Genomic DNA, 24,046 nt, shown 5'->3' with positions numbered 1-24,046 from the left:
TACTCTCCTCTCGCTTGGGGCGGCCATGTTGTCACTTGCAGTAGTGATTGCGCACTCAGTATCTCTGCATCCTCCATCTTGCGGTCGACAGCTGAATTAGCGGAAGTCATGTGACCAGTAACAGCTAATGGTTACCTGGGTGATACCGCATAATAATATTGTGTGCTATAAAATAACGAGTTACAATATCACATGGGTTAAAATACTGCACCAAAAATCACTTACGACAAGCACATTGCTTCTTAGGTCAGACAAGAGTACTTTTAGTGAATCGAACATTAATTCTAAAAATACAAGAAGTGATGCCATTTTTACGGCATGTTATAAATAACACTCACTTTATCGACCTTTTGTGAATCAGGCCCATGGTTTTACTTAAATCATTAGAAACCCAAAACATAAAATGATCTCTTTTAGCAGCAAGACTACTGTGATGAACTTCACATATTTAAGAATCCTTTAAAAAATGTATTTATACCTCAGATTTTTATAGATACTTTAATTTTTTGTCTCATACAACACCTGGGATTTACTCTGATATAAGGGCATCATTTATTAGCTGCTCATTTTTCTTTCTTACAGGAAAACAATAACATTTTTGAGAAATGTTGAGTCTCTTAAAAAAACATATGCTGTTTTCCCCAAAAATGTCTCACTGAAAGGCTGAAGTCATCAGACTTGTTTCCTGTCTTTTACATAGTAATGCTGAACGACAGCCCGTTATGTGTTTCATTTGGTGCAAAGTAGAGGCGGAGAGACACAAAGGAAAGAATGATATACACAGGTAGCAGTCAGCTTTCAATGAAGTTCTTTCAAGTGTTTTTTCTTTTCCATGCAGACTTAAAGCCTTAACGGATTAATTGTTATGTAGAACAATTTGTGTAAGAGAAATTACTTAACCTGGACCTTATGTCTCTTCATTTTTTATTCAGGTTAATGGAGCTGAAAATTGAAACTTAGATTTACAATGTGTCTCTGGATGGCCTTCGTTCTAACTTGCATTACATTGACTCAATGCACAGGTATGTTACATAATAGGTTTTATAGTGATATATCGGCAACAGGTGCATACTTATTTTATTGAAACCTGCTGTTCAATTTTTGGACATATGTATATATTTATTATAATGTAAACAAGCTATGATTTTTGTAACTATTATAGTTCTTCAATAATTTATCTGGTTTAGAAGAGATGCATACCATGTAAATTAAGGATCTACACACATATATTTGCATTTTGTTTAGAAAGCAATTAACCTTCTAGAAAGCTTCCTCTTCTTTGCACTCTGTATATATCCATGGTCATGGCAATGTACCACACCAAAACTATCTCCTTCATTCATTTAATTCTAAAGACATTTTTTAATTGGTCAAGTTTCCTGAAGAGGGTCGTTTTTCATAACTAAAAAGTAAAAGCATATTTTTTTCACATAGGTTTTATTTCATATAATAAAACCTTTTTGTAATTTAATTTATGATGGAATTTCAGGGAAAGACTAGAGAAGATATATTCATATAGTAGAAGCTTATTGCATATTGCAGGTAGGAAAGCATATTTATTTTGCAACTGTAACAAGACTAATCTGCTTTTTTATTTAAATATCTTTGAATGGATATTTCAAGAGAATTAAATCATTTTCATAGCCTGGATTTGGATTCAATCGTAAGTTTCCTGTATATGTGCCATTGAACCAAGCTGTACAGCTACAATGGTAATGGTTATATCATTTGTATCTATAAAATATAACCAGCTATATCAGCTTCAGAGTCACAACTGGTTATTAATATACTCAGTGAGGGAGGTTTGATAAACAATCTGTAACCTTGCTTGGGGTGAGATCTTTGTGGTTATTAACTGTACTTGGTTGTTGTGTTAAGTAGAAGGTGTTTGTGCTTTTACCCCGTGTTGCAGTTGAGGTTTCTTGTAGCTTCACACTTCAAAAGTCTTCATTTTTGTTGGCTTTTGAAAACATCTCAGGTTCACTTTCACTGAAGTTAAAGATTAACTCATCTGACAGTAATTTCCAAAAAGGGTCGGACTTAAATAACTAAAACCTCCCATCTAAAAGGTTTAATTGTAAAATTAATATGCCAAATTATTGCCCTCTTTCTTTTTTCATATAAAAAATAGATGTGCATAAGCCAGCCTGTCACCACAACTCCTAGTAGGCTTCCTGGGAAGGTTCATTTCTCAACTAAAGACGGCAGACTTATTTACCTGTGAAGCAAAGGGCTTCTCTTTAAGGGGTTTTGTAAATAGAAAGTATTAGGGTATAACTATGAATGTTGTTTCTTTGCATATATGCAAAATTTTTACATTACTCATCTGCTTTTAACTGACCTTACAAATATCTAAATATAAGCAATAAGAATTCAAATATTATTACATAAATATATTTTCACCCTGCAACTAGTTGGGTACCCGCAGTTTAACTGCAAACAAAGAGGGTAACCATCGAGTTGCGGGTAGGATTTTCAAATAAGGGCAAAGATTAGGCCCCGTCCACTTCTGATGATGTCACTTCTGGTTTGCAGCAACAGCACTTCCTGTTTAATGGTAGTCAGCTATCAAGTTTTGGCCAAGACAGTTGCAGGTTGGGTCTGGTAATGCGGGCCAGGCTGTGGGTCAGGGCTGCGGATCCGGGTCAGGTCTGGGTTTCAAAAATTGGTTCTCTACACCCTGACCTATGATAAGGCAAGCAACATAGTGACATCATGTTATGCCTTCCTGCTGTCCAGTGATGTCATTCATGCTTCCTGGAGCACAAACGTAATGTAAATCAGAGACATTTGAGCTTTGAGGTGAACTAAATAACAGTGGGCATTAGCTTATGCCTTACAGATATATTCAGTATACATTACGTACGAGAACAGTAACCATTTGGGTTGTATTTTAACAGCCTTTTTTATATTTTACCTGCTGACTTATTTTCTGTGCGCACCGGCGGAAAGGTTACTGTTTGAATGGGGAAGAATAGAAGTCCGAACTTTACTAGCTACATTTGCTGATTTGCCAGTGCTAACACTATGCAAACACTGACACTCAAGGTGTTGGCAAACAACTACTATAATAACTACTATAATAACTTCTTTGGTTAAAGGGGCAATATACATTAGCCAAATAAATAGATAAATGTGTTCTGCCTTTATTCTTATGCCTTTAAAAGTTTTTTTCTACATATAATACGTTAATAATGTGTCATTGTTTTGGTTTTACTCTTGCTACCTCCCCCTCTCACAACTGGAAGCAATGGAGTTAGTTTTCCAGAAATACTGAGCTCTTTGCAATCAAGCCCCTCCCATACCATAGCTGCTGCCTTGATCTTAAGTTTACAGATATAGTCGAGTTCATTCTACAAGTGGTTCAGGCGGTAGAGGTAATTTAATTTACAATTTCACAATTTATCACAAACTCTGCTTTCAGAGGAGATTACAAACTGCCAATGCTCTGCAAGCTCTAGGGGGTAGTGTATCTAACTTATGGATCCAGTAGGCACCAGTTTGCTTTAGTCTGAGCTAAAGGTTTGGCCCTGCACATCACTTTAGTAGGGGGTAGGGTTGTCACCTGTCCGGAATTTACCAGGACATCCCGGTTTTTGGAAGGGTTGTCTAATTAGGAAATCTGAACAGGACATTGGGGGAAATTCACTAAAGGGCGAAGTGACTAACGTTAGCGAAAATTCACCAGCGTGACGTCATTTCGGGGCTTCACCAATTCACTAACGGGCGCAGGCGTAACCTCGCTAGCGAAGGAGATAGACTCTAGCGCTACTTCGCACTCTTACGCAAGGCAAAGTCTTGCTCATTCACTAAGATGCGCCTTTTACTCAACGTTACCTGTTCCGCCAGACTTGCCTTCACAAGCTCAGACCAGACGAAGTGCAATGGAATGTATAGGGCTTCTTCCATTTTTAGTTGAAAAATGCTGACGTCTTTTACTTTTTCAGGGTGATAGGCTGCAAAAGTCCGTAAATTTTTTTTTGGGTACCCAGGATCCTACATACATTTCCTAACATATAGCACATAAACTATAAACTGGGCACATGTGTAGGGCAATATAACAACTTTATTTTATTTTATTAAGGTTTCTTGGTCTTGTGTAATGTAATGTATTTGCTGCAACATATACGTTCATTCAACTTTAACTTCCCGCCGTATGCAAATTAGCCAACGGTAGCGCAACTTCGCCTTGCTTGGCGCAGTAACGCTAGAGCAACTTCGCTAGAGTTCGGCACCCTGTACGCAACTTCGGATTTTAGTGAATTAGCTTTGTCCTGGCGAAGCTACGCCTGGCCAAGTGTTGCGATGTGAGTGAAGCCGGCGCTGGCGAATTTCCGCAGGTTAGTGAATTTGCCCCATTGAATTGAATAACATGGCGATCAGCTATTCACTGATCTCCAAGTCGTCAGTCCCACCCGCCTCCTGACATCACTCGTCCCGCCCCTGCCCATTTTCGTCAACAAAAAAGGTGGCAACCCTAGTTTGGGGTATGAAGTAGTTCTACTGAATGCTATGATACTGGCAATGTAGTATTTGTGTTCTGAGTTTCTAGGTTTCTACGTTTTTGTGGTTTCACTGTAAACATATTTCTATTTTTAGTTTGTAAGACATTGCATTCCAGTTGTTCTTTTGAGAGAATGTGAAATACCATGTAAAAGTAGTGTTAGAAGCCACCTGTAACATATATGTGATAGTAACAGCAAACAGCATGTGAGGTCTTGGCAAAAAGGGGTTGAGAAACATTGTCTGCCAATATAATCAGGTGAGAAGATAGATAATCAACTCCACTATATACGTAGACTGTAACTCACTGCTGGCTCCATATACTGAGTACATTAGCTAGCTTTCCCTCAATGTGCCGTTATGAATACGTGTGCTAGTCACAAGTAAACTGGAGTACATTTCTTTTTCATCTTTAAATCTGTGATCTCTTTTCAATTCTGTACAAGGTTTTGCTCCCTTCACAATTTATATATATATAGTTGTGACAATTGCATACCTCCCAACATTTTGGAAGTAAAAAGAGGGACAAAAATTTTTTTTCCGCACGTAGCGCAGCAATTTATGAAAGTTTGAAAATATTTCTCCTTATCTAAACTGTGTTTTTGTGTCTCACAATTGTTATAAAGTATCTTATTTGCACCTGTTAGCTGTTCTGGGCTCTGCTTAAAGCCAATTAAGTGAGAAACTGTTTCTTTCTGGCTGTTCAGTGCAGAGAAAAGAAGGACTTTCCAGTACAAATGAGGGACTGCGGGTTGAGCTGTCAAAAGAGGGACTGTCCCTCCGAAAAAGGGACAGTTGGGAGGTATGCAATTGCATTTTCACTTCATAACTAAATAGGGGTAGCATGATGGCTTAAGGGCGTCTGAATAACATACAAGAGAAATGTTTTATGCCTACTTTGCAAGTGAGTGCAGGCACCATTTTTTAAGAATAATTTTTGGGAAAAACTGCAGAAATTTGTACATTGTACAGATATTTGTAATATCTGTACAATGTATGTATCGGTTTTTATGTATATATATATATATATATATATATATATATATATATATATATATAAATATCCCATAGGTGACGGCACTCCAAATAATAATCAGGATACACAGGTCATCAAGTCATAATCGAGGTTTATTGGTGGACCAACGTTTCGATTCCGTATTGGAATCTTCGTCAGGGTGAGAACAGTGCCCAAACACAAACAGCCAGTTTAAATACACAAAATGGCGCCAAAACCCTTGTTGCTAGGGTGCCTAGCAACCACCGTGAGGTAAAGAAAAGAGTGTAAAGTGAAATAGAAAGATAAGAATACGCAGAGCCCCATCAGGCCCCCTTACCGTATAGAGAGATCTGCCAGTTACTGCGCTTCATATCGGATACAAACCCTGGTGGCTAGTGGAGTAATTTGGAACCGCCACGTCCTGCAGGCTAACAGCGGTGAGTCCGCAACCCGGAAGTTGCAGGCAGGGTCAGTGACAACGAGCGCTGTTTACCGTTGCCAGGTAACCGATGCGGTTCGCACATAGAGAGGCACTGTAGTCAAGCAGGGAGACGTAGCCGGTAGGCGCGTCCCTGCGAAGTAACGCAGGCAGCCCCCATCAGTGTCCGTCAAAGCCCTGCTAGTCTCATGGACTGCGCCGAGGCTGGCTGTCAGTGGGAGCCCGTTCAGACACGGGCACCGTACACCAAAGGCGCACTGGTGCGTATCCCAGGCAACCACAGAGCCGGAGGCCAAATTAAATAGCATAATCAAAGCGCTGTGTCACATCATCCTGTCATCTCACTTATCAAGCCACCGGTGTAGGTCCTCCCTCCGTTGCCATAGCGGGTTTGTCCAAAATTGTGATAGCCTCATTGTTGAGGTATTCTGGGGTACGCCTGCTACCCATTCAGGCGATCATTGGGTACACCTGCTACCTATTTGGGCAATTTCTGGGTACACCTGCTACCCATTTAGGCATGATCTGGGTGTTTATACATTCCAGAGACGGATGGGGGGGCATCTATCGTAAGGCAAGATGCGTAAGAGAAAGAGTTAAAAGCAAAGTTTGTGTTAAAAGCAGAAAGGTAGCCAGGAGGTTGGAAGTAAGTAAATGGGATATTTCCAAGTGGAATATATTTGTCATGATAGTCGCAGAGGGAGACACATGTACCAGTTTATACAAGCTTACACAATAGACAATAGACAATATTAAGCAGTAGACAGTATTCACAGTTCTTGGTTAGCTGGAACACACTGAGGGAATTCCTCTGGATATGTTCCAGACAGTATTACAAGAAGCATCCTAAGGGAAGTATCTCATTGAGCCCACGAGGGGCTACAGTGTCAAGTTTGTAGATCCATCTTGATTCGAGTCTCAATAGGGCTTGGTTCCGATTGCCACCACGAGCTAGAGGGGGTTGAAAGTCAATCGCCATACATCTAAAAGAGGGTAACGGATGGCCTTTTATTAAGAAATGTTTCGCCACAGGTTGCAGTGCCTTGCCCTCCTTCAGTGCTTTGCTAATAGAAGATCGGTGGTTAGCAATTCGTTCCTTTAGGGAAGTACTAGTTTTCCCTACATAGTATAGGCCACATGGACATGTTATGATATAGACCACGAATGTTGACGTGCAGCTTAGTCTATATGTGATGTTATATCTTTTACCTGTGTGTGGGTGAGGGAAATCCGCGCCAGTCAAAAGGCTCCTGCATGTAGTACAATCTGGACATTTGTAACAACCCGGTTTCTTATGTGTGGTGAGCCAATTTGTGTCTGTGTTTGATTTCACAAAATCTGTTTGTACTAATAGATCCCTAAGACTCCTATCCCTCCTATAGCCAAACATAGGTTTGGGCGCCCGGTGGAGGGAGAGGGATTCATCCATGTTCAGCATTGGCCAATGTTTCCTCACACTTGTGGCCAGTCCCAGAGATGCTTTAGAGAATGTTGTAGTGAAAATCATCTGATTAGTCTGATCGTTGTGTCTTTTTTCTTTGGAGAGTAAGTCAGATTGTGTGTGTTCAAGTGCCCTCTCCAGTTGTTGGACGAGCATGTCAGCGCGATATCCCCTCTCAAGGAATCTCTCAAACATATCCTTAAGTTGTGTGATTGCCGTATTTCGTGAGCTGTTGTTCCTGATTACACGGAGGAACTGTGAGAAGGGAATGCCCCTGATAGTGGCCGACGGATGATTGCTGGACGCATGCAGGATAGAGTTACGATCGGTACTTTTCCTAAATAATCTTGTGCCAATTTCTGAGTTTTCCAGGAATATATTCAAATCAAGGAAGTTTATATTGGATCTGTTGAAGTCCATGGTTAATTTGATGGGGTTATCCAAAGCATTCAGATATTGATGGAAGGCTAGTAGAGCTTCCTCTGATTCAGTCCAGATAAAAAACAAGTCATCGATATAGCGAAAGTAAGTAAGTATCGATTTTCCTAATAGGGGGGTGATGTGGTTGGATTCAAATTCAAGCATGAATAAGTTGGCATAAGATGGTGCCAGCGCACTTCCCATCGCCGTTCCAGAGACCTGTAGGTAGTATAGTTTTTCAAATCTGAAAAAATTCCTGGTCAGTGCCAGTTCCAGTAGTTGGAGCAAAAATTCAATAGGAGGGGTCTCTGGTGGTGAGGTCAGTAGAGCCTTCCTGCATGCCCAAATGCCCTGTCCGTGCGGAATCACCGTATATAAACTCCTGACATCCATAGTTACTAATATACAGTTCTGTTGGATGTTCGTTAGATCTCTGAGTCTCCTAATGACATGACTGGAATCCTGTGTATAGGAGGGCATACATTGTACAAAGGGCTGGAGGAAATGATCGATATAGGTGGCAACTGGTTGGTATAAGGAGCCTATAGCCAAAATGATGGGTCTTCCTGGAGGGGAGGAGAGAGATTTATGGACCTTGGGTAAAGTATAAATGATAGGAGTCTTTGGGTAATCGGTGGTAAGGAACTGGTATGTGTTCTGGTCTAACCATCCCGCATTGTTTGCTAGACCCAGGACCATGTCTAATTCCTTTTTGAATTTCACAGTCGGGTCCCCCTGGAGAAGTTTGTAGGTGTTTGCATCCGTCAGTTGTTCAAGTAGTTCTTGCCTGTAATATGTATAATCTAGTAAGACAATTGCTCCTCCCTTATCTGCGGGCCGTATGACCAAGTCTTTGTCATTTTTTAATGTTTTGATGGCTTCACGTTCCATATTCTTATCTTTCTATTTCACTTTACACTCTTTTCTTTACCTCACGGTGGTTGCTAGGCACCCTAGCAACAAGGGTTTTGGCGCCATTTTGTGTATTTAAACTGGCTGTTTGTGTTTGGGCACTGTTCTCACCCTGACGAAGATTCCAATACGGAATCGAAACGTTGGTCCACCAATAAACCTCGATTATGACTTGATGACCTGTGTATCCTGATTATTATTTGGAGTGCCGTCACCTATGGGATATTTGTATAATTGTACAGACTGGCACCCAGCATTTGGACATTGCTTATGGTGTGCGTTCCACGCTCGCTTGGACTATATATATATATATATATATATATATATATATATATATATATATATATATATATATACACATATATATGTGTGTGTGTGTTACTCTCTGTTTCTGTGTTGCACAATGAATTGTGATGTTTTCACAGCCATATTGTCTCATTTGTTGTCTATATATAAACAAACTGAGGAAGCAGGTGCCTGCTGTGTAGTGGTTACAATTTTGCCTGTTGGGCATGTTTCCTGGGTGTTAAATTCAGCAAGATAACCATGTTCCTGCCACTCTTATGCAAACAACTAAATGGCATTTTAGATCTCATGATGACATTTCATACTTCAATACAAAGTTTCCTTTTTGTTACAACTGATCTGATATGTAGCTTCAATTACAAAACACACACACACATATATATATATATATATATATATATATATATATATATATATACAGTATATAAAGCAAAAAAACTTCCGCACACATAGGTCTTGATAAGTGAAAAAAAGCTGGTAGATTTATAGATTTATTTCAACGTTTCGGCTTACAAACTCAAGCCGTCATATATATATATACATATAAAACTTATATACATATAAAACTATAAGCTGGAGCACACAGAAATCCAAAAAATGTAGTCACTGCCTGGGCGCTGGTTAAACATATAACATAGAACTTCAAGAAGAACCGCACTCTCAGGACTTAATTTAGTGCAAACAAAGGTGATTTATTACAACGTTTGGCTCCTAACTCAAGCCGTCATCAGGATGACAGGATGACCCCATGATCCTGATGACGGCTTGAGTTAGGAGCCGAAACTTTGTAATAAATCACATTTGTTTGCACTAAATTAAGTCCTGAGAGTGTGGTTCTTTTTGAAGTTCTATATATATACTTCAAATCAGCCAGGACTCACATACTGTATATGAGAATGTAAGATCCAAACAAGCCAAGAAAGTCTGCAATTGCAGGTCTCATGTAGAAACAATTAGGGGCAGATTTTTTTATGGTCAAAACTATCAAATTGTGAATAATCGAAACTCGATTTGATTTTCAAGTTTTATCCAACCTTGCCCCTTTAAAAATTCATATTCGACTATTTGCCACCTAAAACCTACCGAGTTCATGTATAAGTCAATGGGAGAGGTTCGGTGACCAATTTGAAGATGTTACTAGCCTTCCTGACATTCCAGTTTTTTTCGGAGAAAAAACATTTTTCGGGTTTAGTAGAATTCAATTTGAATTCATTTCGAGTTTTCGGGTAGGTAATACTGTATTCGTTCAAGAGAATAACCCCCCCAATCTAATTTTGAGTATAAAAAACTGAGTTGAGGTAAAAAAATTTCAAATGAATTTGAAATTCGACCTTTAATAAATGTGCCTCTTGTTTGTCTCCAATAATAAAATGACCAGTTGTTTCAAAGGTAGCCAGGTGGATGTTTTTGTTGCTACTTTTGGCAGCTTCACTCCAATCATCAGACCCCCATAATTATTAATCCATGATCCCCATTCAGGTTATTGTAAAAGGTGGACCAAAGCTTGGGTGGACCAGTAATATTATACAGGTATGGGACCTTTTATCCAGAATGCTCAGGACCTGGGGATTTCCAGACAATGGATCTTGGATCTTCATACCTTAACTAAACTAAACTAAAAATCATTTAAATAATAAATAAACCCAACATGCTTGTTTTGCCAATGTACTGTTTTAGTATTACAGAGAAAAAGGAAATCTTTTTTAAAAATGGGAATTATTTGGCTATAATGGAGTCTGGATAACAGGTTTCCAGATAACAGATTTCTTACCTGTATTGTTAAATGAATACATACTATAATGTGACGAGTTTGCTACAGACCTGGTCAGTTCTTCAATCTGATCTGATCTCTTTTCATTAACCAACATCACATGTTCAAATTATTTTAGGTATTTGTCAGATTTTTATCTTTGAAAGAGATTTTTAGGCAGTGGGCATTTACATTTCCTGCTGTAAAATAATAAACAAGTTTTATTATATGCAGAAAAAGGCAAAAGGCTTGTGATTTGCCCAAAAAAAATTTCCTTCCAAAATCCAGCATGATCATCAAAGCAGTGACCCAATCAACAAAAGATTTTTTTTACAATTCTTTCCACACATTTCTTTCTACAGATTTCCATCATTTGCTTGATTATTTAGTTAACTAGTACACTGAAATATATATATATTATACTTTCCTTCCTTGATATATGAAATAATGTACCTCCTATAGCAAAATATAAGCATATTAACAGCTACTGAGCAGTTCTATGACTATACAAAGGCATGAGGCCAGAGGCACATGGTTTTTTTTTATAGATCATGGAATGTCAAGTGGACTTATACTTTACATTAATTGTCAAGTGGACTTATACTTTACATTCATTTTATAGTGCAACGGTTCAGTCATGTGCCAAAAAAGACACCACTTAGCAATACTTACAACCAATAACATCACAATTTGTACGGATATAATTTACAGGATATTCATGGCTCTTGTTTTGTACATGTTAGCAGATAACTAATATCATTTTGTTTTGTGGAATGAAACGGCAGAGGCACATTCACAGGCCGGGACTAGCAACCTGTGGATCTGGCAAATGCTGTAAGATGCCATAGACAGTCACTATTTAGTGGGCTGGTGGGTGCTGTTTTGGCCTCTTTGGTGTACTTCGAATGCCAGGGCCTATGTTGACTCCCAGTCTTGGCCTAGTTCTGGAGAACAGGTCATTACATTTATGATATTCCAAAATAGGGTCAGCAAGGGTCACTTATCTGTAGTTCTGGTAGCAAACATGGTAACAAGCATGCAACACCCAGAAACATATTCTGTTTTATTATTTCACTTTACTATTTTCACATTGCGGTTTTCTTTTTATCATATACTGCACACAAGACTTCCTGAACTCCAGAAGGTGAATGATGTGCTCAGCTAAACTCTGCAAGTCAATTAATCTAGGTCATAGATGTGTGTGTGTGTGTGCTGTCTGGGAGGACCCCAGAATGAAAAGGAAACTGAAGTTTCATAAAAAAACAAGGGTCTTCCCTATGATGTAATGTGACAGGCACACGGCAGCGGATTGATTGCATATGTGATTGCATATACTTTGGTATTGAAATTATTTTTTTAAATATTAGATGGATCATTTATGAACGCCACAAGGGTGGGATACAATGGAGAAAGCATATTGTTGAAAGTCTATTGTTGTGCCCAAACCCAACCCTTCCATGTGGTTGCCAATGTGTCTAGCCTGCCTGATGTGGGCCCTGCCCTTGGGTTACATCCAAACAGGACCCCTTCTAGGCAACTGATGGGATTGCATTTGTGCATATCAAGGCATGTGTGCATCCAAGTTTATTAGAAATCATCATCATCATTTATTTATATAGCGCTGTCAAGATACGCAGTGCTTTAATAATAATTGAAAAAAGCTAGCTGGGCCCCTGATCACACTGAGCCCCTAGGCTATAACCTAGTGTAGCCTGTGCATTATTTTGCCCTTGCCTGTCCCTTCCAATTGACATTGACATTTGGGAAGCCTTGAGCACAATTACTGCAATTATCCTGGAATTATGGTAAAACACTGCATTATGGATACAAAACATGGCAATTAGTGTCTGAACGTCTACTTTGCATTTGTGTATGTAAATCACCCCCTTATTCTAAGTCTATACAGACTTTATACCAAACCACAGCCACATTATGTAAGGAGGCATCTTGGTAATGCAAAAATATGGCCCTAGTTCTGTAACTCTGTGCAGCCATATAGCTGCTTTCATTATTCTAGTACACAGTGATCACCAACCAGTGGCTCACAAGCAACATGTCGTTCACCAACTCCTTGGATGCTGCTCCCAGTGGTCCCCAGTAGCTCCCATGTGCTTACTTTTCAATTCCTATCTTGAAGGCAAGTTTTTGTTACATAAAAACCATGTGTACTGCCAGAAAGAGCTTCCTGTAGGCTGTCAGTCCTCACAAGTCAGAATCAGAATCAATATTTGGCAGCCCCAGGAACCTTTTGCATGTTTGTGTTGCTCTTTTATATTTTTATACATTTGAATGTGGATCATGTGGAAAAAGGTTGGGGTCCTACACACTAGACCAATACATCTGCTGAATGACTTTAGGTTACAGGACTAGGGCAAACTTAAAAAGTCACATGACACACATTATTAAGAAAGTAATTTGAACTGGGAAGAACTGAGAGAGAGTCAATAACAGTTCGTATAGTTTCTAAACGGGATGGCTAGGGGTGGGAGAGGGGATGCATAAATACCTTCCCTCTCCCGCTTCTTATGGATAGAGCATTCCCTAACTCAGGCAGTGTTCCAATCGAAGGGAACAGATGAACGTCTCTGTGTTTTGAAAAGGAGCAGAGGCATGCGGCCATATTGCAAGAGAAAAAGCAATTTGCAAAGTGCAAGAAAAAAAATATTCCCATTTCTAGGAGATGCACCACTGAAATGTTAGTAAAGACAAAGTTATTGGAAATTACTACAGGTTTATAGAAAATCACTTACACAACTTTTCTTGTCAGTTTTGTCTAAATGCCATTTTTCCAAAGAGCAGCAATAAAACAGTGTCAGCCAAAGCTCTACTCCAGATAAGGCATTGGGATTTGCTTAATAATGTATTCATTGAGTATCTCCCAGACACAGCTTCTTTTTTTGTATCTGCTAGAGGAGCTTTACAACATATTTACTTCATAAACATGCAGTATTTCAACCACCATCTGGAGACAGTAATTGCTGCATTTCCGCATTTCTTTGTATATTTCCTGTTTTCTTTTGCATTTGAAATTGTGGAACTCCCTTATTATGCCTTACTGTGTGGGCACCAAGAGATTACTAACTCATTTACTGATTTTAACTGAGCTATCTGTACTCATATATGTTAATCCAACCTATAAGCATACCCACTAATCTTAACAGGTGTCAGATAGATATAGCTGCCATCATTTGATAATGTAGGGCCAGAATGCTGTGTGTAAAGTGTTTTTAATGGGAATCTAAACCCAATAATGTCAACTTATTCAGTGTGCTTCTCTGCTCACTTTTGTATTTTATATTAATATTCTAAGTAGTTTCAGAGATTTTAAACTGTCTATGCGCATTCTGTGTAGCTCCTGTATTCATTTAACCCTAGGGTTGCTGACTCTCAGCTTAGCCCAAAGCCAGGTATTAGGCAAATTTGTGAGTCATGTAACACAAATTACATCAGTGAGCACTTGTAACATATGACATTACTTATCACAATTAATAAGGATATATTTTACAGGATGTTCATGGCTCTTGTGTATTATTTAGGGGATAATGTAAACAGAATTGTAAAATATAAGGATATTAGAAGTCATCTAGAAGTCCAATGACCATATAAAAACACAATGCCGAAGAACTCTAAGATAAAATCTAATACTATCATATTTTACAACACTCTGTACATTTTAATACACAAGTTTTTAGAAAACTACCACAAACATTCTTTTTTTTTTTTGCACTTATTCAGTGTGCTTCTCTGCTCACTTTTGTATTTTATATTAATATTCTAAGTAGTTTCAGAGATTTTAAACTGTCTATGCGCATTCTGTGTAGCTCCTGTATTCATTTAACCCTAGGGTTGCTGACTCTCAGCTTAGCCCAAAGCCAGGTATTAGGCAAATTTGTGAGTCATGTGACACAAATTACATCATTGAGCACTTGTAACATATGACATTACTTATCACAATTAATAAGGATATATTTTACAGGATGTTCATGGCTCTTGTGTATTATTTAGGGGATAATGTAAACAGAATTGTAAAATATAAGGATATTAGAAGTCATCTAGAAGTCCAATGACCATATAAAAACACAATGCCGAAGAACTCTAAGATAAAATCTAATACTATCATATTTTACAACACTCTGTACATTTTAATACACAAGTTTTAATTAGCCACTAAATACAACTGATGGCATCAACACCATTTATAAGGATATCATTTACAGGATATCTATGGCCCTTTTGTAGTTTACTATTATAGCTTTCACTTAGAAAGACTTATGAAAGGCATCAGAAAGTATTAATATTTTACTGCATTTACAAAAATGATATAGAATATGAATATTTTGCCGACATGTTTTATTTACAGTGGAAGGAAAATAAATACAGTTCCTGTACCCTGGTTCATATTGCAGAAAACTACCACAAACATTCTTTTTTTTTTTTGCACTTTGCTCACCAAGTTCTCAGTTTTCTGTATCAGGTCTCTTCTTTTTAGAGCACAGAGACCTGCTGATTGGCCGTGATTGGCAGCAGGTCTATGTTCTCTAAAAAGAGGGGGCAGTATAATGCTCTGACACTCCAGAGAGGTATTCAGGAGGTAACAAGTAAATGGGAAGCCTGGAGTATACCTTTTGATAGCAGGACAGAGTCTTGAAGCTATAATAAAACATAGTTTAATAAAGAATAAACTTACAGAAAAAGGTGCAAACAAAAAGTACAGGCAGTGATGAGGAAAACAGCAATCAGGAATCATAGTCAGAAACAGGCCAATGTCAGAACCGTGGAATCCACGAAGGTAGGGATCAGGACACAGGAACATCGGAATCAGGAACAAGGAACTTGGAACACAGGAGCTTGGAATACAGGAGTTTGAAAGAAATACAGGAGCTTGGAAGGAATACAGGCACTTGGAACTTGGACGGCAAGTCTTGCAGGGAAATACACAATGACCAAACGCAGAGCAAGTGTAACACCTATTTGGGCCACCTGGGGTTAATCCACCAGCTAGAACACTAGAGCATGGGTTACACGCGACTTACACCCAGGGCAGGGCCTTCGCTAAGTGGAAGTGTTCCCTCTATGGTGTAGTGCAACTACATCCCCCCAGGCTACTGTGCACACAAAACAACTTGGGCGCCAGGAGGTTCTTAACAATCAGGAACGGTTTATTATGCCAAAGAGGGCAAATGACCACAGGTTTCAGTACTCACGCAGGAGCTTGAGGAAAACAGCATATTGAGAGTTCACACAAATCAAAGGCAGGCTCACACAGAGAGTACACAGACAAATGCAGTACAACCTTTCCCTCCTGGAAGTTGTCAGACAAGCAGCTTCTACCCTACAGTCCCTCCTCACTGAGGTCCCTGACTGGAGGCAACACATAGAGCCTCTGGGAAGCTACTCCCTTACTGCAAATCCTTGTTGGAGCTTCAGCTGCTCTTTCTCTCTAACCTCTCTGCCTTTCTCTCCTAGAGAGACTATGACAAGTCTGGCCTAGTATATCTGTTCCTCATTCACGGGGTTACCTGGTCCCCGACTTGGACACATGCCTTCTTCTGGGCCTATTGCACTCAGTCCCCCTGAGCACATCCAGCTGGATCAGCATCCAGAGGCAACAGAGGAAGTGGCTACTCCCTGCACACACTATATAGGAGTGAGTCAGAGCAGTGTCATCAAATCTCTCAGTCTCTCACTGTAAAGGTTATTTTGTAACAGGGATCCTACCCAATAACCCAAGGAAATGGTGAAAAGATTAACTCTATAGGGCCCTAAACAAGGGTCAGGGCTGGGCTTATAAAGGGAACATAAATGGAGATGGGAAACACATGAGGGTAATGAGATGGAGAAGGCCAGGGAGGAGACAGACTGGGAACAGGCAGAGTCAGGAGCATATAGATCAGGGGTCAGCAACCTTTACTATCAAAAGAGCCATTTTGCCCCCTCTTCCACTAAAGAAAAATAGTCTGGAGCCGCAAAACAGTTTATAAACTTTTAAAAGTTTTAATCTTTTTTTAATTTTAACTGTTACAACAACAGAATACAACAATCAGAAGTGAAGTTTGTTGTGCAGACCTACTTTGAAATAAATTAAACACTGAATAGCCCTATTAAATGCTAGTGTTCTCATCTGTTTAATGTGACTTCTGTTTCTGAAGCTCCATGCTGATCTTCCTTCTCTTGTCTTGAGTGTGTGACCGCGGTAAGGACCATGATGAATCATCTTGCTGCGGTTCAGTCTTGCCTGTCACTCCTGGAAAGTCTATACAGCCCTCACACCTGCTGGCGGCTACTTGAGTGTGCGACCACGGTAAGCTTACCGCTAGTTTACCGTGGTCGCACACTCAAGAAGCCACCAGCAGGTGCGAGGGCTGTATAGACAACCTGACAGGCAAAGCTGCAAGACCGAGCCGCAGCAAGCAGGATGAAGAGCCGCATGAGGCTCCGGAGCCGCGGGTTGCCTAACCCTGATATAGATGAACAGCTCAGGACCAGCCGCAAGACAAATGCATGTGCCCTGGAACCACACACAAAAGAGTTCAAGTCCTTGCTGGTCCTAACAGGTGGTGCTGGTGAAGACACATAGGCACTTCTGCCCCAGAGGTTGAAACATGATCTCTGACTTGTTTTGGCATTTGGGATATATTTGAAAAAATATTGTGTACAGTATCTTTTTTCTTTCTAGCCTTTGATAATATGCCCCAAAGTGTGTTTTAGCTGGAGGAGAAATATTTAAATCTTTGTGATCCAGAAAAGATATAAGATAAAAGACAGTATGCTAGAGTATGCAACAGAGTTCTTGCTACAGTATGCAATTCCAAATACATTATGAGAAGAAGTTTTAACTGTTTGTTTTTGTTCTTGCAGATATTTCATCAGAAACACAACAGAAAGCAGTTCATACAGCAATAAAACAAATTAACATAACATTTGCTTACAACTTTAAAGATAACAAAGAATTCCGGGTATCATTGCTCAGAGGGGTAAACAAGTCCATCACTGTCTGCAGTGGATCCTTCAACTCCTCCTATCAGTCGTTTGAGTCTAACAATAACCACTCCATTAAGTGCCTTGGCATTCCTACTGAGAGCAAAATCACCCTATATCTGTCGGGACTGACTGAGAATGACACAGACATTTATTTCTTCCGCAAAGAGGATATGTATCCACCTCCTTATACCCGTTACCAAGACAATGGCACTGTCATTCATGTAAAAGGTATGGAACAGCCATAAACACCAGTCAGGTATTTTGTAGGTTCAATTTGAGATACAAGCTGTCAGTGTGATAATAATACAGTCCTAGGAACTTGTCTTGTATGGAAGACATATATACATATACGCTGCATTGCCCTTAAGTACAGCAATTTATATATACTGTATTCTAACAAACAACTAGGCTATAGGCTATGTGTCACTTGGCTAATGCATTTAGCCAATAGAGACGAGGATGGAGGAAAATAAAATGCTATGTTATAAAGCACTGGGTTTGTGTATAGGGAACTACATAATCTAACCCCTGTCCAAAAGCCATAAACCAGGTATGGTTTATGGCCTTTGGGATAGGAAATAGCTTTGGATTCTCCTTGAAACCCAACTCTTTAACAGTTGGGTTAGGGTCTATTGCTTAAAGGGCCCTTTTTGCCATGACATTTGATCATTATGTGCATGTGTGTGATGTCAGAAGCACATTATGTGCATGTGCTATGCACTACATAGCCACTCGCACAGGGCGCTTCCTCCCTGTGCGAGTTTCCTAGCGCTGGCGGGGGATAATTAAAAAAAAACTACTGTTACCCACAGTGTCGGACTGGGACACCAGGGGCCCACCAAAAAACCTTAGATCAGGGGCCCACAGTACTATTTTTCTTCTTCTCTTCACTCAAGCTCTATTCTCCTATTCTCTTTTCTTTACTTACTATAATCTATTATTCCATCTATTTAGCCTCTCTTTTTAATTTAGCCTAGAAATAGGGAAAGGCCATGAAAAAGGCCAAATGTTTAGAAGCAGGCGGGCCCACTGACATCTGGGCCCACCTGGAGTTTTCCTGGTATCCCGGTAGGCCAGTCCGACACTGGTTACCCCCAAGAGGAGTGCAGGCTCTATTAACCTGCACCTTTGGTTGGGGATGATATTTTTGGCCAACAGATGTCCTTTAATCCTTCATTGGTTGGATTACATATGGATGGGGAACCGTTCTCTGTTGAAAAATATATTATTGATTGTGTTTTCTGAGATGGTGATGGTAATTAATAAAACAAGCACACTGCATTTTTAGCACCATTCTTGTATATTTAAATCCCCTTCCTCAATCTCTCTACCAGTTCTTTCTTTATGTCATTTTCACTTATAAGATATTTATATACATTATGGACTGTTTGAAATGCTCCTAATTAAAGGGTTAATACACAGACAGATCTCAGTCTGGGGAAAGTTTATATATTGCCTGCTTTAGAGCCTATATGCACATTACAGTATTAAATAATATATTCACATTTTGTTTGTAAGATAAGTCTTAATGCAAAAAAAATCAACCAAATAAGTTAAAACAAAACCATTACCCATTCAATCATTTCATGTGCTATGTACAATTCAATCTATGTGACTATCCACACTTATATTAAGCTTAACACAGTGGCTTCTCTCAGTAGTTTGCTCTAAAGCTGCCAAAAACACTATAAGATTAGCTTGTTTGGAGAGGTAGTAGAATAATATGCCCACCAAAGGCAAGGTAAAGTTGGGCTAATCTGATTGTTCAGCCCTAGGGTCAAACAATAGAATTACAACGATGGGAAGGTCCACATCAGATAGCCAATGCAGTCCTCGATCACGGGGAAAATTTAACCTGCCCAATTAGTATCTAGGCAATTTTTGGTCACATGTCAGTCAGGGAGGCCCATCAGAAGGCCATACACGGGCAGATAAGCGGACGAATTGGTCTAAAGTACCAGAATAAACAACTTAAATCTGCCCATGTATAGCCACCCTTAGATAAAATACAGTACCATCTTAAATAGTCAAGGTACAGTTTATGTAATTGCAAAGTCCGCAAACTGCACTCCACAGATCAGCTTAAAAGGTCTCATTTACAATAGGGAACAAGATGCAAAGCATCCCCTGCACTTACTGTTTATTGGAATGGATTAAAAAACATTCTTTTGCACAGGAGCATGTAAACCATTTATTGAAACTGTGACATATTTAGCTTAGTTTATTAATGTTGATCAATTCCTCTTCCATACATATCTTATTTAATGCTTCAGCACTGGTTAGTGCTCTTGGACTTTGGCCTTAGATGTTTGTAAATGACCCCTCAGTATGGCTATACTTTATTATCATATGTTATACAAAGTATTAACTTTAAAGCTCTTCTCTGTGTGCATTTGAGTTGTGTCTCCCATCACTTATAGGAACTATAACACCACAAAATGAAAGTGTTTTAAAGTAATTAAAATAAGATGTAATATTGCACTGCACTGGTAAAACTGGCGTGTTTGCTTCTGAAACACGACTATCGCTTATAAAAACAAGCAGCTGTATAGCCATAGGGGCAGCCATTTAGTCTGAAAAAATAAGAAAAGGCACAGGTTAAATAATAGATAACTGAAAAGTTCCCATTGTATTCTACAGAGCTTATCTGTTATCTGCTATGTGAACCTGAGCCTTTTCTACTTCAAATGGCTGCCCTCATGGCTACAGAGCAACTTATTTATATTATTTAAGTATACAGTAGTAGTCTTTCTCAAACCATCAAAAAAAATTAACAGTGCAGGGAAACCGTACATTAAAAATGAATTACTTTTAAATACTCTAAATTTTTGGTGTTACTGTTCTTTTAAGAACTTTAAGAAACTATAATAAAGGCAGTTTGAAAAATAGTTTTGTTAAGCACCCACTATAGTGGATTTATTTATGATAGAAACATTTACCTTTTAGCATAATGTTGGTGCCTTATAAACAGAGTGTGTAAAACCAAACTTCTACTTTCCCCCCTCCAGAGTTAGTCCCTACGGGAGAAGCCCCTGTACAAAAACCTCTTTGGCCTCTGGTTGTCATTGGAGTTTTGGCAGCATACAGCGTTGCTATTACCGCAGCATTTTGTTACATTTTGGTAAGCATAATATATTCCTATCTCTTTAATGCTCCTGGAGTTTGCTCTGCTCCATTGTTCTTTAGGATCTGCAGGTGCAGCACAGTTTGTTGGTACAACGAGTAGCCTGCTATAATGTCCACTTGTGTGCACCCAATGAATAACGTTTGTTTCTTCTATATTCATTTTCATGACATTTTTTATTTGAATTAACAACTTTTTTCTCTTAAGTTCTAAGGTTTAAATATATATATTATTGCCTTACATAATGTGTATACATCTACAAAACCTTCTTCAAGCCATGTGATGTAAAGACTTAACTGGGGGAATGTAACAGTGACAGTGACCTTTGTGAATCTTATAGTTTGCGCCAATGCGTAATAAAACTTCTTACTGAAAAAGTCGTTATGTTAGTTCCAAAAGATTACGACAGCTTCAAGCACTTCTTAAGAGTGCGCAATTAAAATTCGCAATGCAATAACAGTTTAAGGAAAAATATTACATTGCGAGATGTAGATTTGGTGCAAATTGTTTTGCTCTTTGCGACTTTAAAGGAGAAGGAAACCCCCAGGGCGCTAAACCCCTCCCCCCCTCCCCTGTGCTGCCCCCCCTCCCTCCTCCCCCCTGGCCTACCTGTCCCCCTGGGCAAATGCCCCTAACTTTTTACTCACCCCTCTGCGCAGGTCCTGTCCACGGAGTACGCAGTCGCCATCTTCTCCCACGCGCGTCTTCTTCCTGCTCTGATCGGCGTTTTCTGGCGCATGCGCAGTAGGAACAGGTACCGGTACGGCTCTACTGCGCATGCGCCGAATGTCACGAAGTTTTCCGATTTCACTTCGTGACATTCGGCGCATGCGCAGTAGAGCCGTACCGGTACCTGTTCCTACTGCGCATGCGCCAGAAAACGCCGATCAGAGCAGGAAGAAGACGCGCGTGGGAGAAGATGGCGACTGCGTACTCCGTGGACAGGACCTGCGCAGAGGGGTGAGTAAAAAGTTAGGGGCATTTGCCCAGGGGGACAGGTAGGCCAGGGGGGAGGAGGGAGGGGGGGCAGCACAGGGGAGGGGGGGAGGGGTTTAGCGCCCTGGGGGTTTCCTTCTCCTTTAATTACATTCCCCCCAAAGAGTATAAATTGTTTTTTTTAAGGCACTGTTTTGTTGGTCTAGGTAAATATCTACCCAATTGTATCATATTGAAGTACATATTAAATGAAGTAGCCATATACTTGACGGTGATTTTGTATGTATTGTAAGAATCTTAGCTTTTAGGTTTTATGGCAATTCTTTTCTGCAGGCATCTTTTCCCTGACTTTATCGCTGATTTCAGTGTGCTTGCTATATCTAGAAATATAATGTATCAAACCTAAATATTGTTCTTGTTTTTTATTGAAAAAACAAGAATTGGCTCTTCACTGTATTTTGTTATCTTTACAGAAAAAAGAAAGGAGAACAAGGGTACTGCAGAGTGAATACATCAATGTGGTACCACGAAGGCCAAAGTGTCATCAGCCTTATGCTCCCACCCCTGTTCACTGTCGCCCTCGCTGACTGCAGATTAGGATGCCAGAGTCTTGCAACAAAATGCACATAGTGGTGACTGCTCCTGGATATCCACAATCTAGCAGTGTAACTGCGCCTATAACTACACTCAAATATAGCTGTTTCATTTCTCAGTTCCACATGGCAAGATCAAGACAAAAATGTGTAAAAAATGTGTATTAGGAAAATCTGTGACTTTATTTATTGAGAGTAAAATCTTGATGTAAACCAATATTGACAGTAAACTGCATCTCATAGATAATATTAGACTTTAACAACAGCAAACAAAAAACTCTTGTGCGATAAAGCCAACAAAAGCAAAACAAAAACCTCCTATCTGATCCAGCCAATGACTCTGATAAGAACAATAAGTAATAATAAATTGTGTTAGCATTAAACAAGGGATACTATGCTGATTGAGATTTTAACTACAAGAAGCAATCAAAATAATATATTTTCACCACTCTTGGAAATATGCATATTGGATAAAATATCCCTACTGTAAATAAGCCATCATGGTTTGTTGTGACCCTATAATCAAAGCATGGAAATACTGCAAAAGAATTAAAAGATATTTTCCCCTTGTATGAAGTTTTGCTGGTGTCTGTGTTGCCCTTGTAAATTAGCCTAAATCATAGACTGTGTTGGACATTGTTAATAGCCCTATACAATTTAGACAACAGGTAGTATTGATCTGAGCTCTGTTTAACATGTCAATGTTTTGGCTGTTGTCACTGGTCTTACAAAATTATTGTGAGAAAGAATATCCTGTAATTGCTGCAATGCCCATTGAAGTACGTAAATAAGTGGAAGGCAGTATAGTTTTGGGCACGTCTCAGTCAACACAATTTTTGCTGAGAATCACCTGCCCTAGCAGAGTCAGGATTGCTCATTGAAGTAAATAAGAACTAGCCAGCACCATTTTGGCCTCTTGTAGACCAGCTAAAATATGCTGGCCGAGAAAACACATTGTGTGCTACAGGCCTAGCAAGACCCCCCCAAAAAGTATTTATGTAAAATAAGGAATGCATTCATCTAAAATTCTCAATAGTGAGATCCTGTTATATATTATACTACATGTGATATGCCACTTTAAATCTAATATGTAATAAAAATTGGCAACCAATCAACAAATGTTACTTTCACCATGGCAAGATACTTTTTAGTATAGGTTTTTTTAGAAATGTGGTTGCTTTTTTTAATATTCCACAATAAATATATGGATATAGAAACAAGTTGCTAGCAAGAGGTTTTCCTTTCATTTGTATTCAAAATGATTTACAAAACAGGTTAAGCACTAAAAGACATATACGATGTGCCACCTCTGCATGACAGCACTGTAGACTGTGGTTACAATGTTTGTATTGTTTACCAATATAGGTGCTGTTCAATTCAGTATAGTTAAGGACCATAGAAAGCATGGACATTTAGACTATAAGGATAAGCTTATCCGCTTTCCACAGTGGGTCCTGGTGCTCATGCTCCAAAATGAGTCCCCTTTGCTGTTCAAGTCAGGTTAAAAAGGCAAGATAGATATGTCTGCAATTATACAGACAAGAAAAGAGGCTCTTTGGCACCAAATTTTAGCTTAGACTGTGCATAAAGTGCATGAAACAGCCATTAATCAAAACACACATACGGAGTTCATTTTTACTGGAA

The 24,046-nt window shown here is 39.3% G+C and overlaps 1 protein-coding gene across 1 annotated transcript; it reads left to right on the top strand.

The window, feature by feature from the left end:
- Positions 1-706: 706 nt before the first annotated feature.
- Positions 707-22,972, top strand: cd28.S (CD28 molecule S homeolog). Its single transcript, XM_018238968.2, has 5 exons — positions 707-784; positions 933-1,022; positions 17,627-17,977; positions 20,758-20,870; positions 22,283-22,972. Exons 2-5 carry the CDS (start codon positions 968-970, stop codon positions 22,394-22,396), a joined length of 633 nt encoding a protein of 210 aa, XP_018094457.1. The 5' UTR covers positions 707-784; positions 933-967; the 3' UTR covers positions 22,397-22,972.
- The last annotated feature ends 1,074 nt before the right edge of the window (positions 22,973-24,046 follow it).

Source organism: Xenopus laevis, chromosome 9_10S (genome assembly GCF_017654675.1).
Source record: "Xenopus laevis strain J_2021 chromosome 9_10S, Xenopus_laevis_v10.1, whole genome shotgun sequence".
Lineage (NCBI taxonomy): Eukaryota > Metazoa > Chordata > Amphibia > Anura > Pipidae > Xenopus > Xenopus laevis.
Note: the sequence above shows the minus strand (reverse complement) of the source record. Positions and strands in the feature narration are given on the sequence as shown.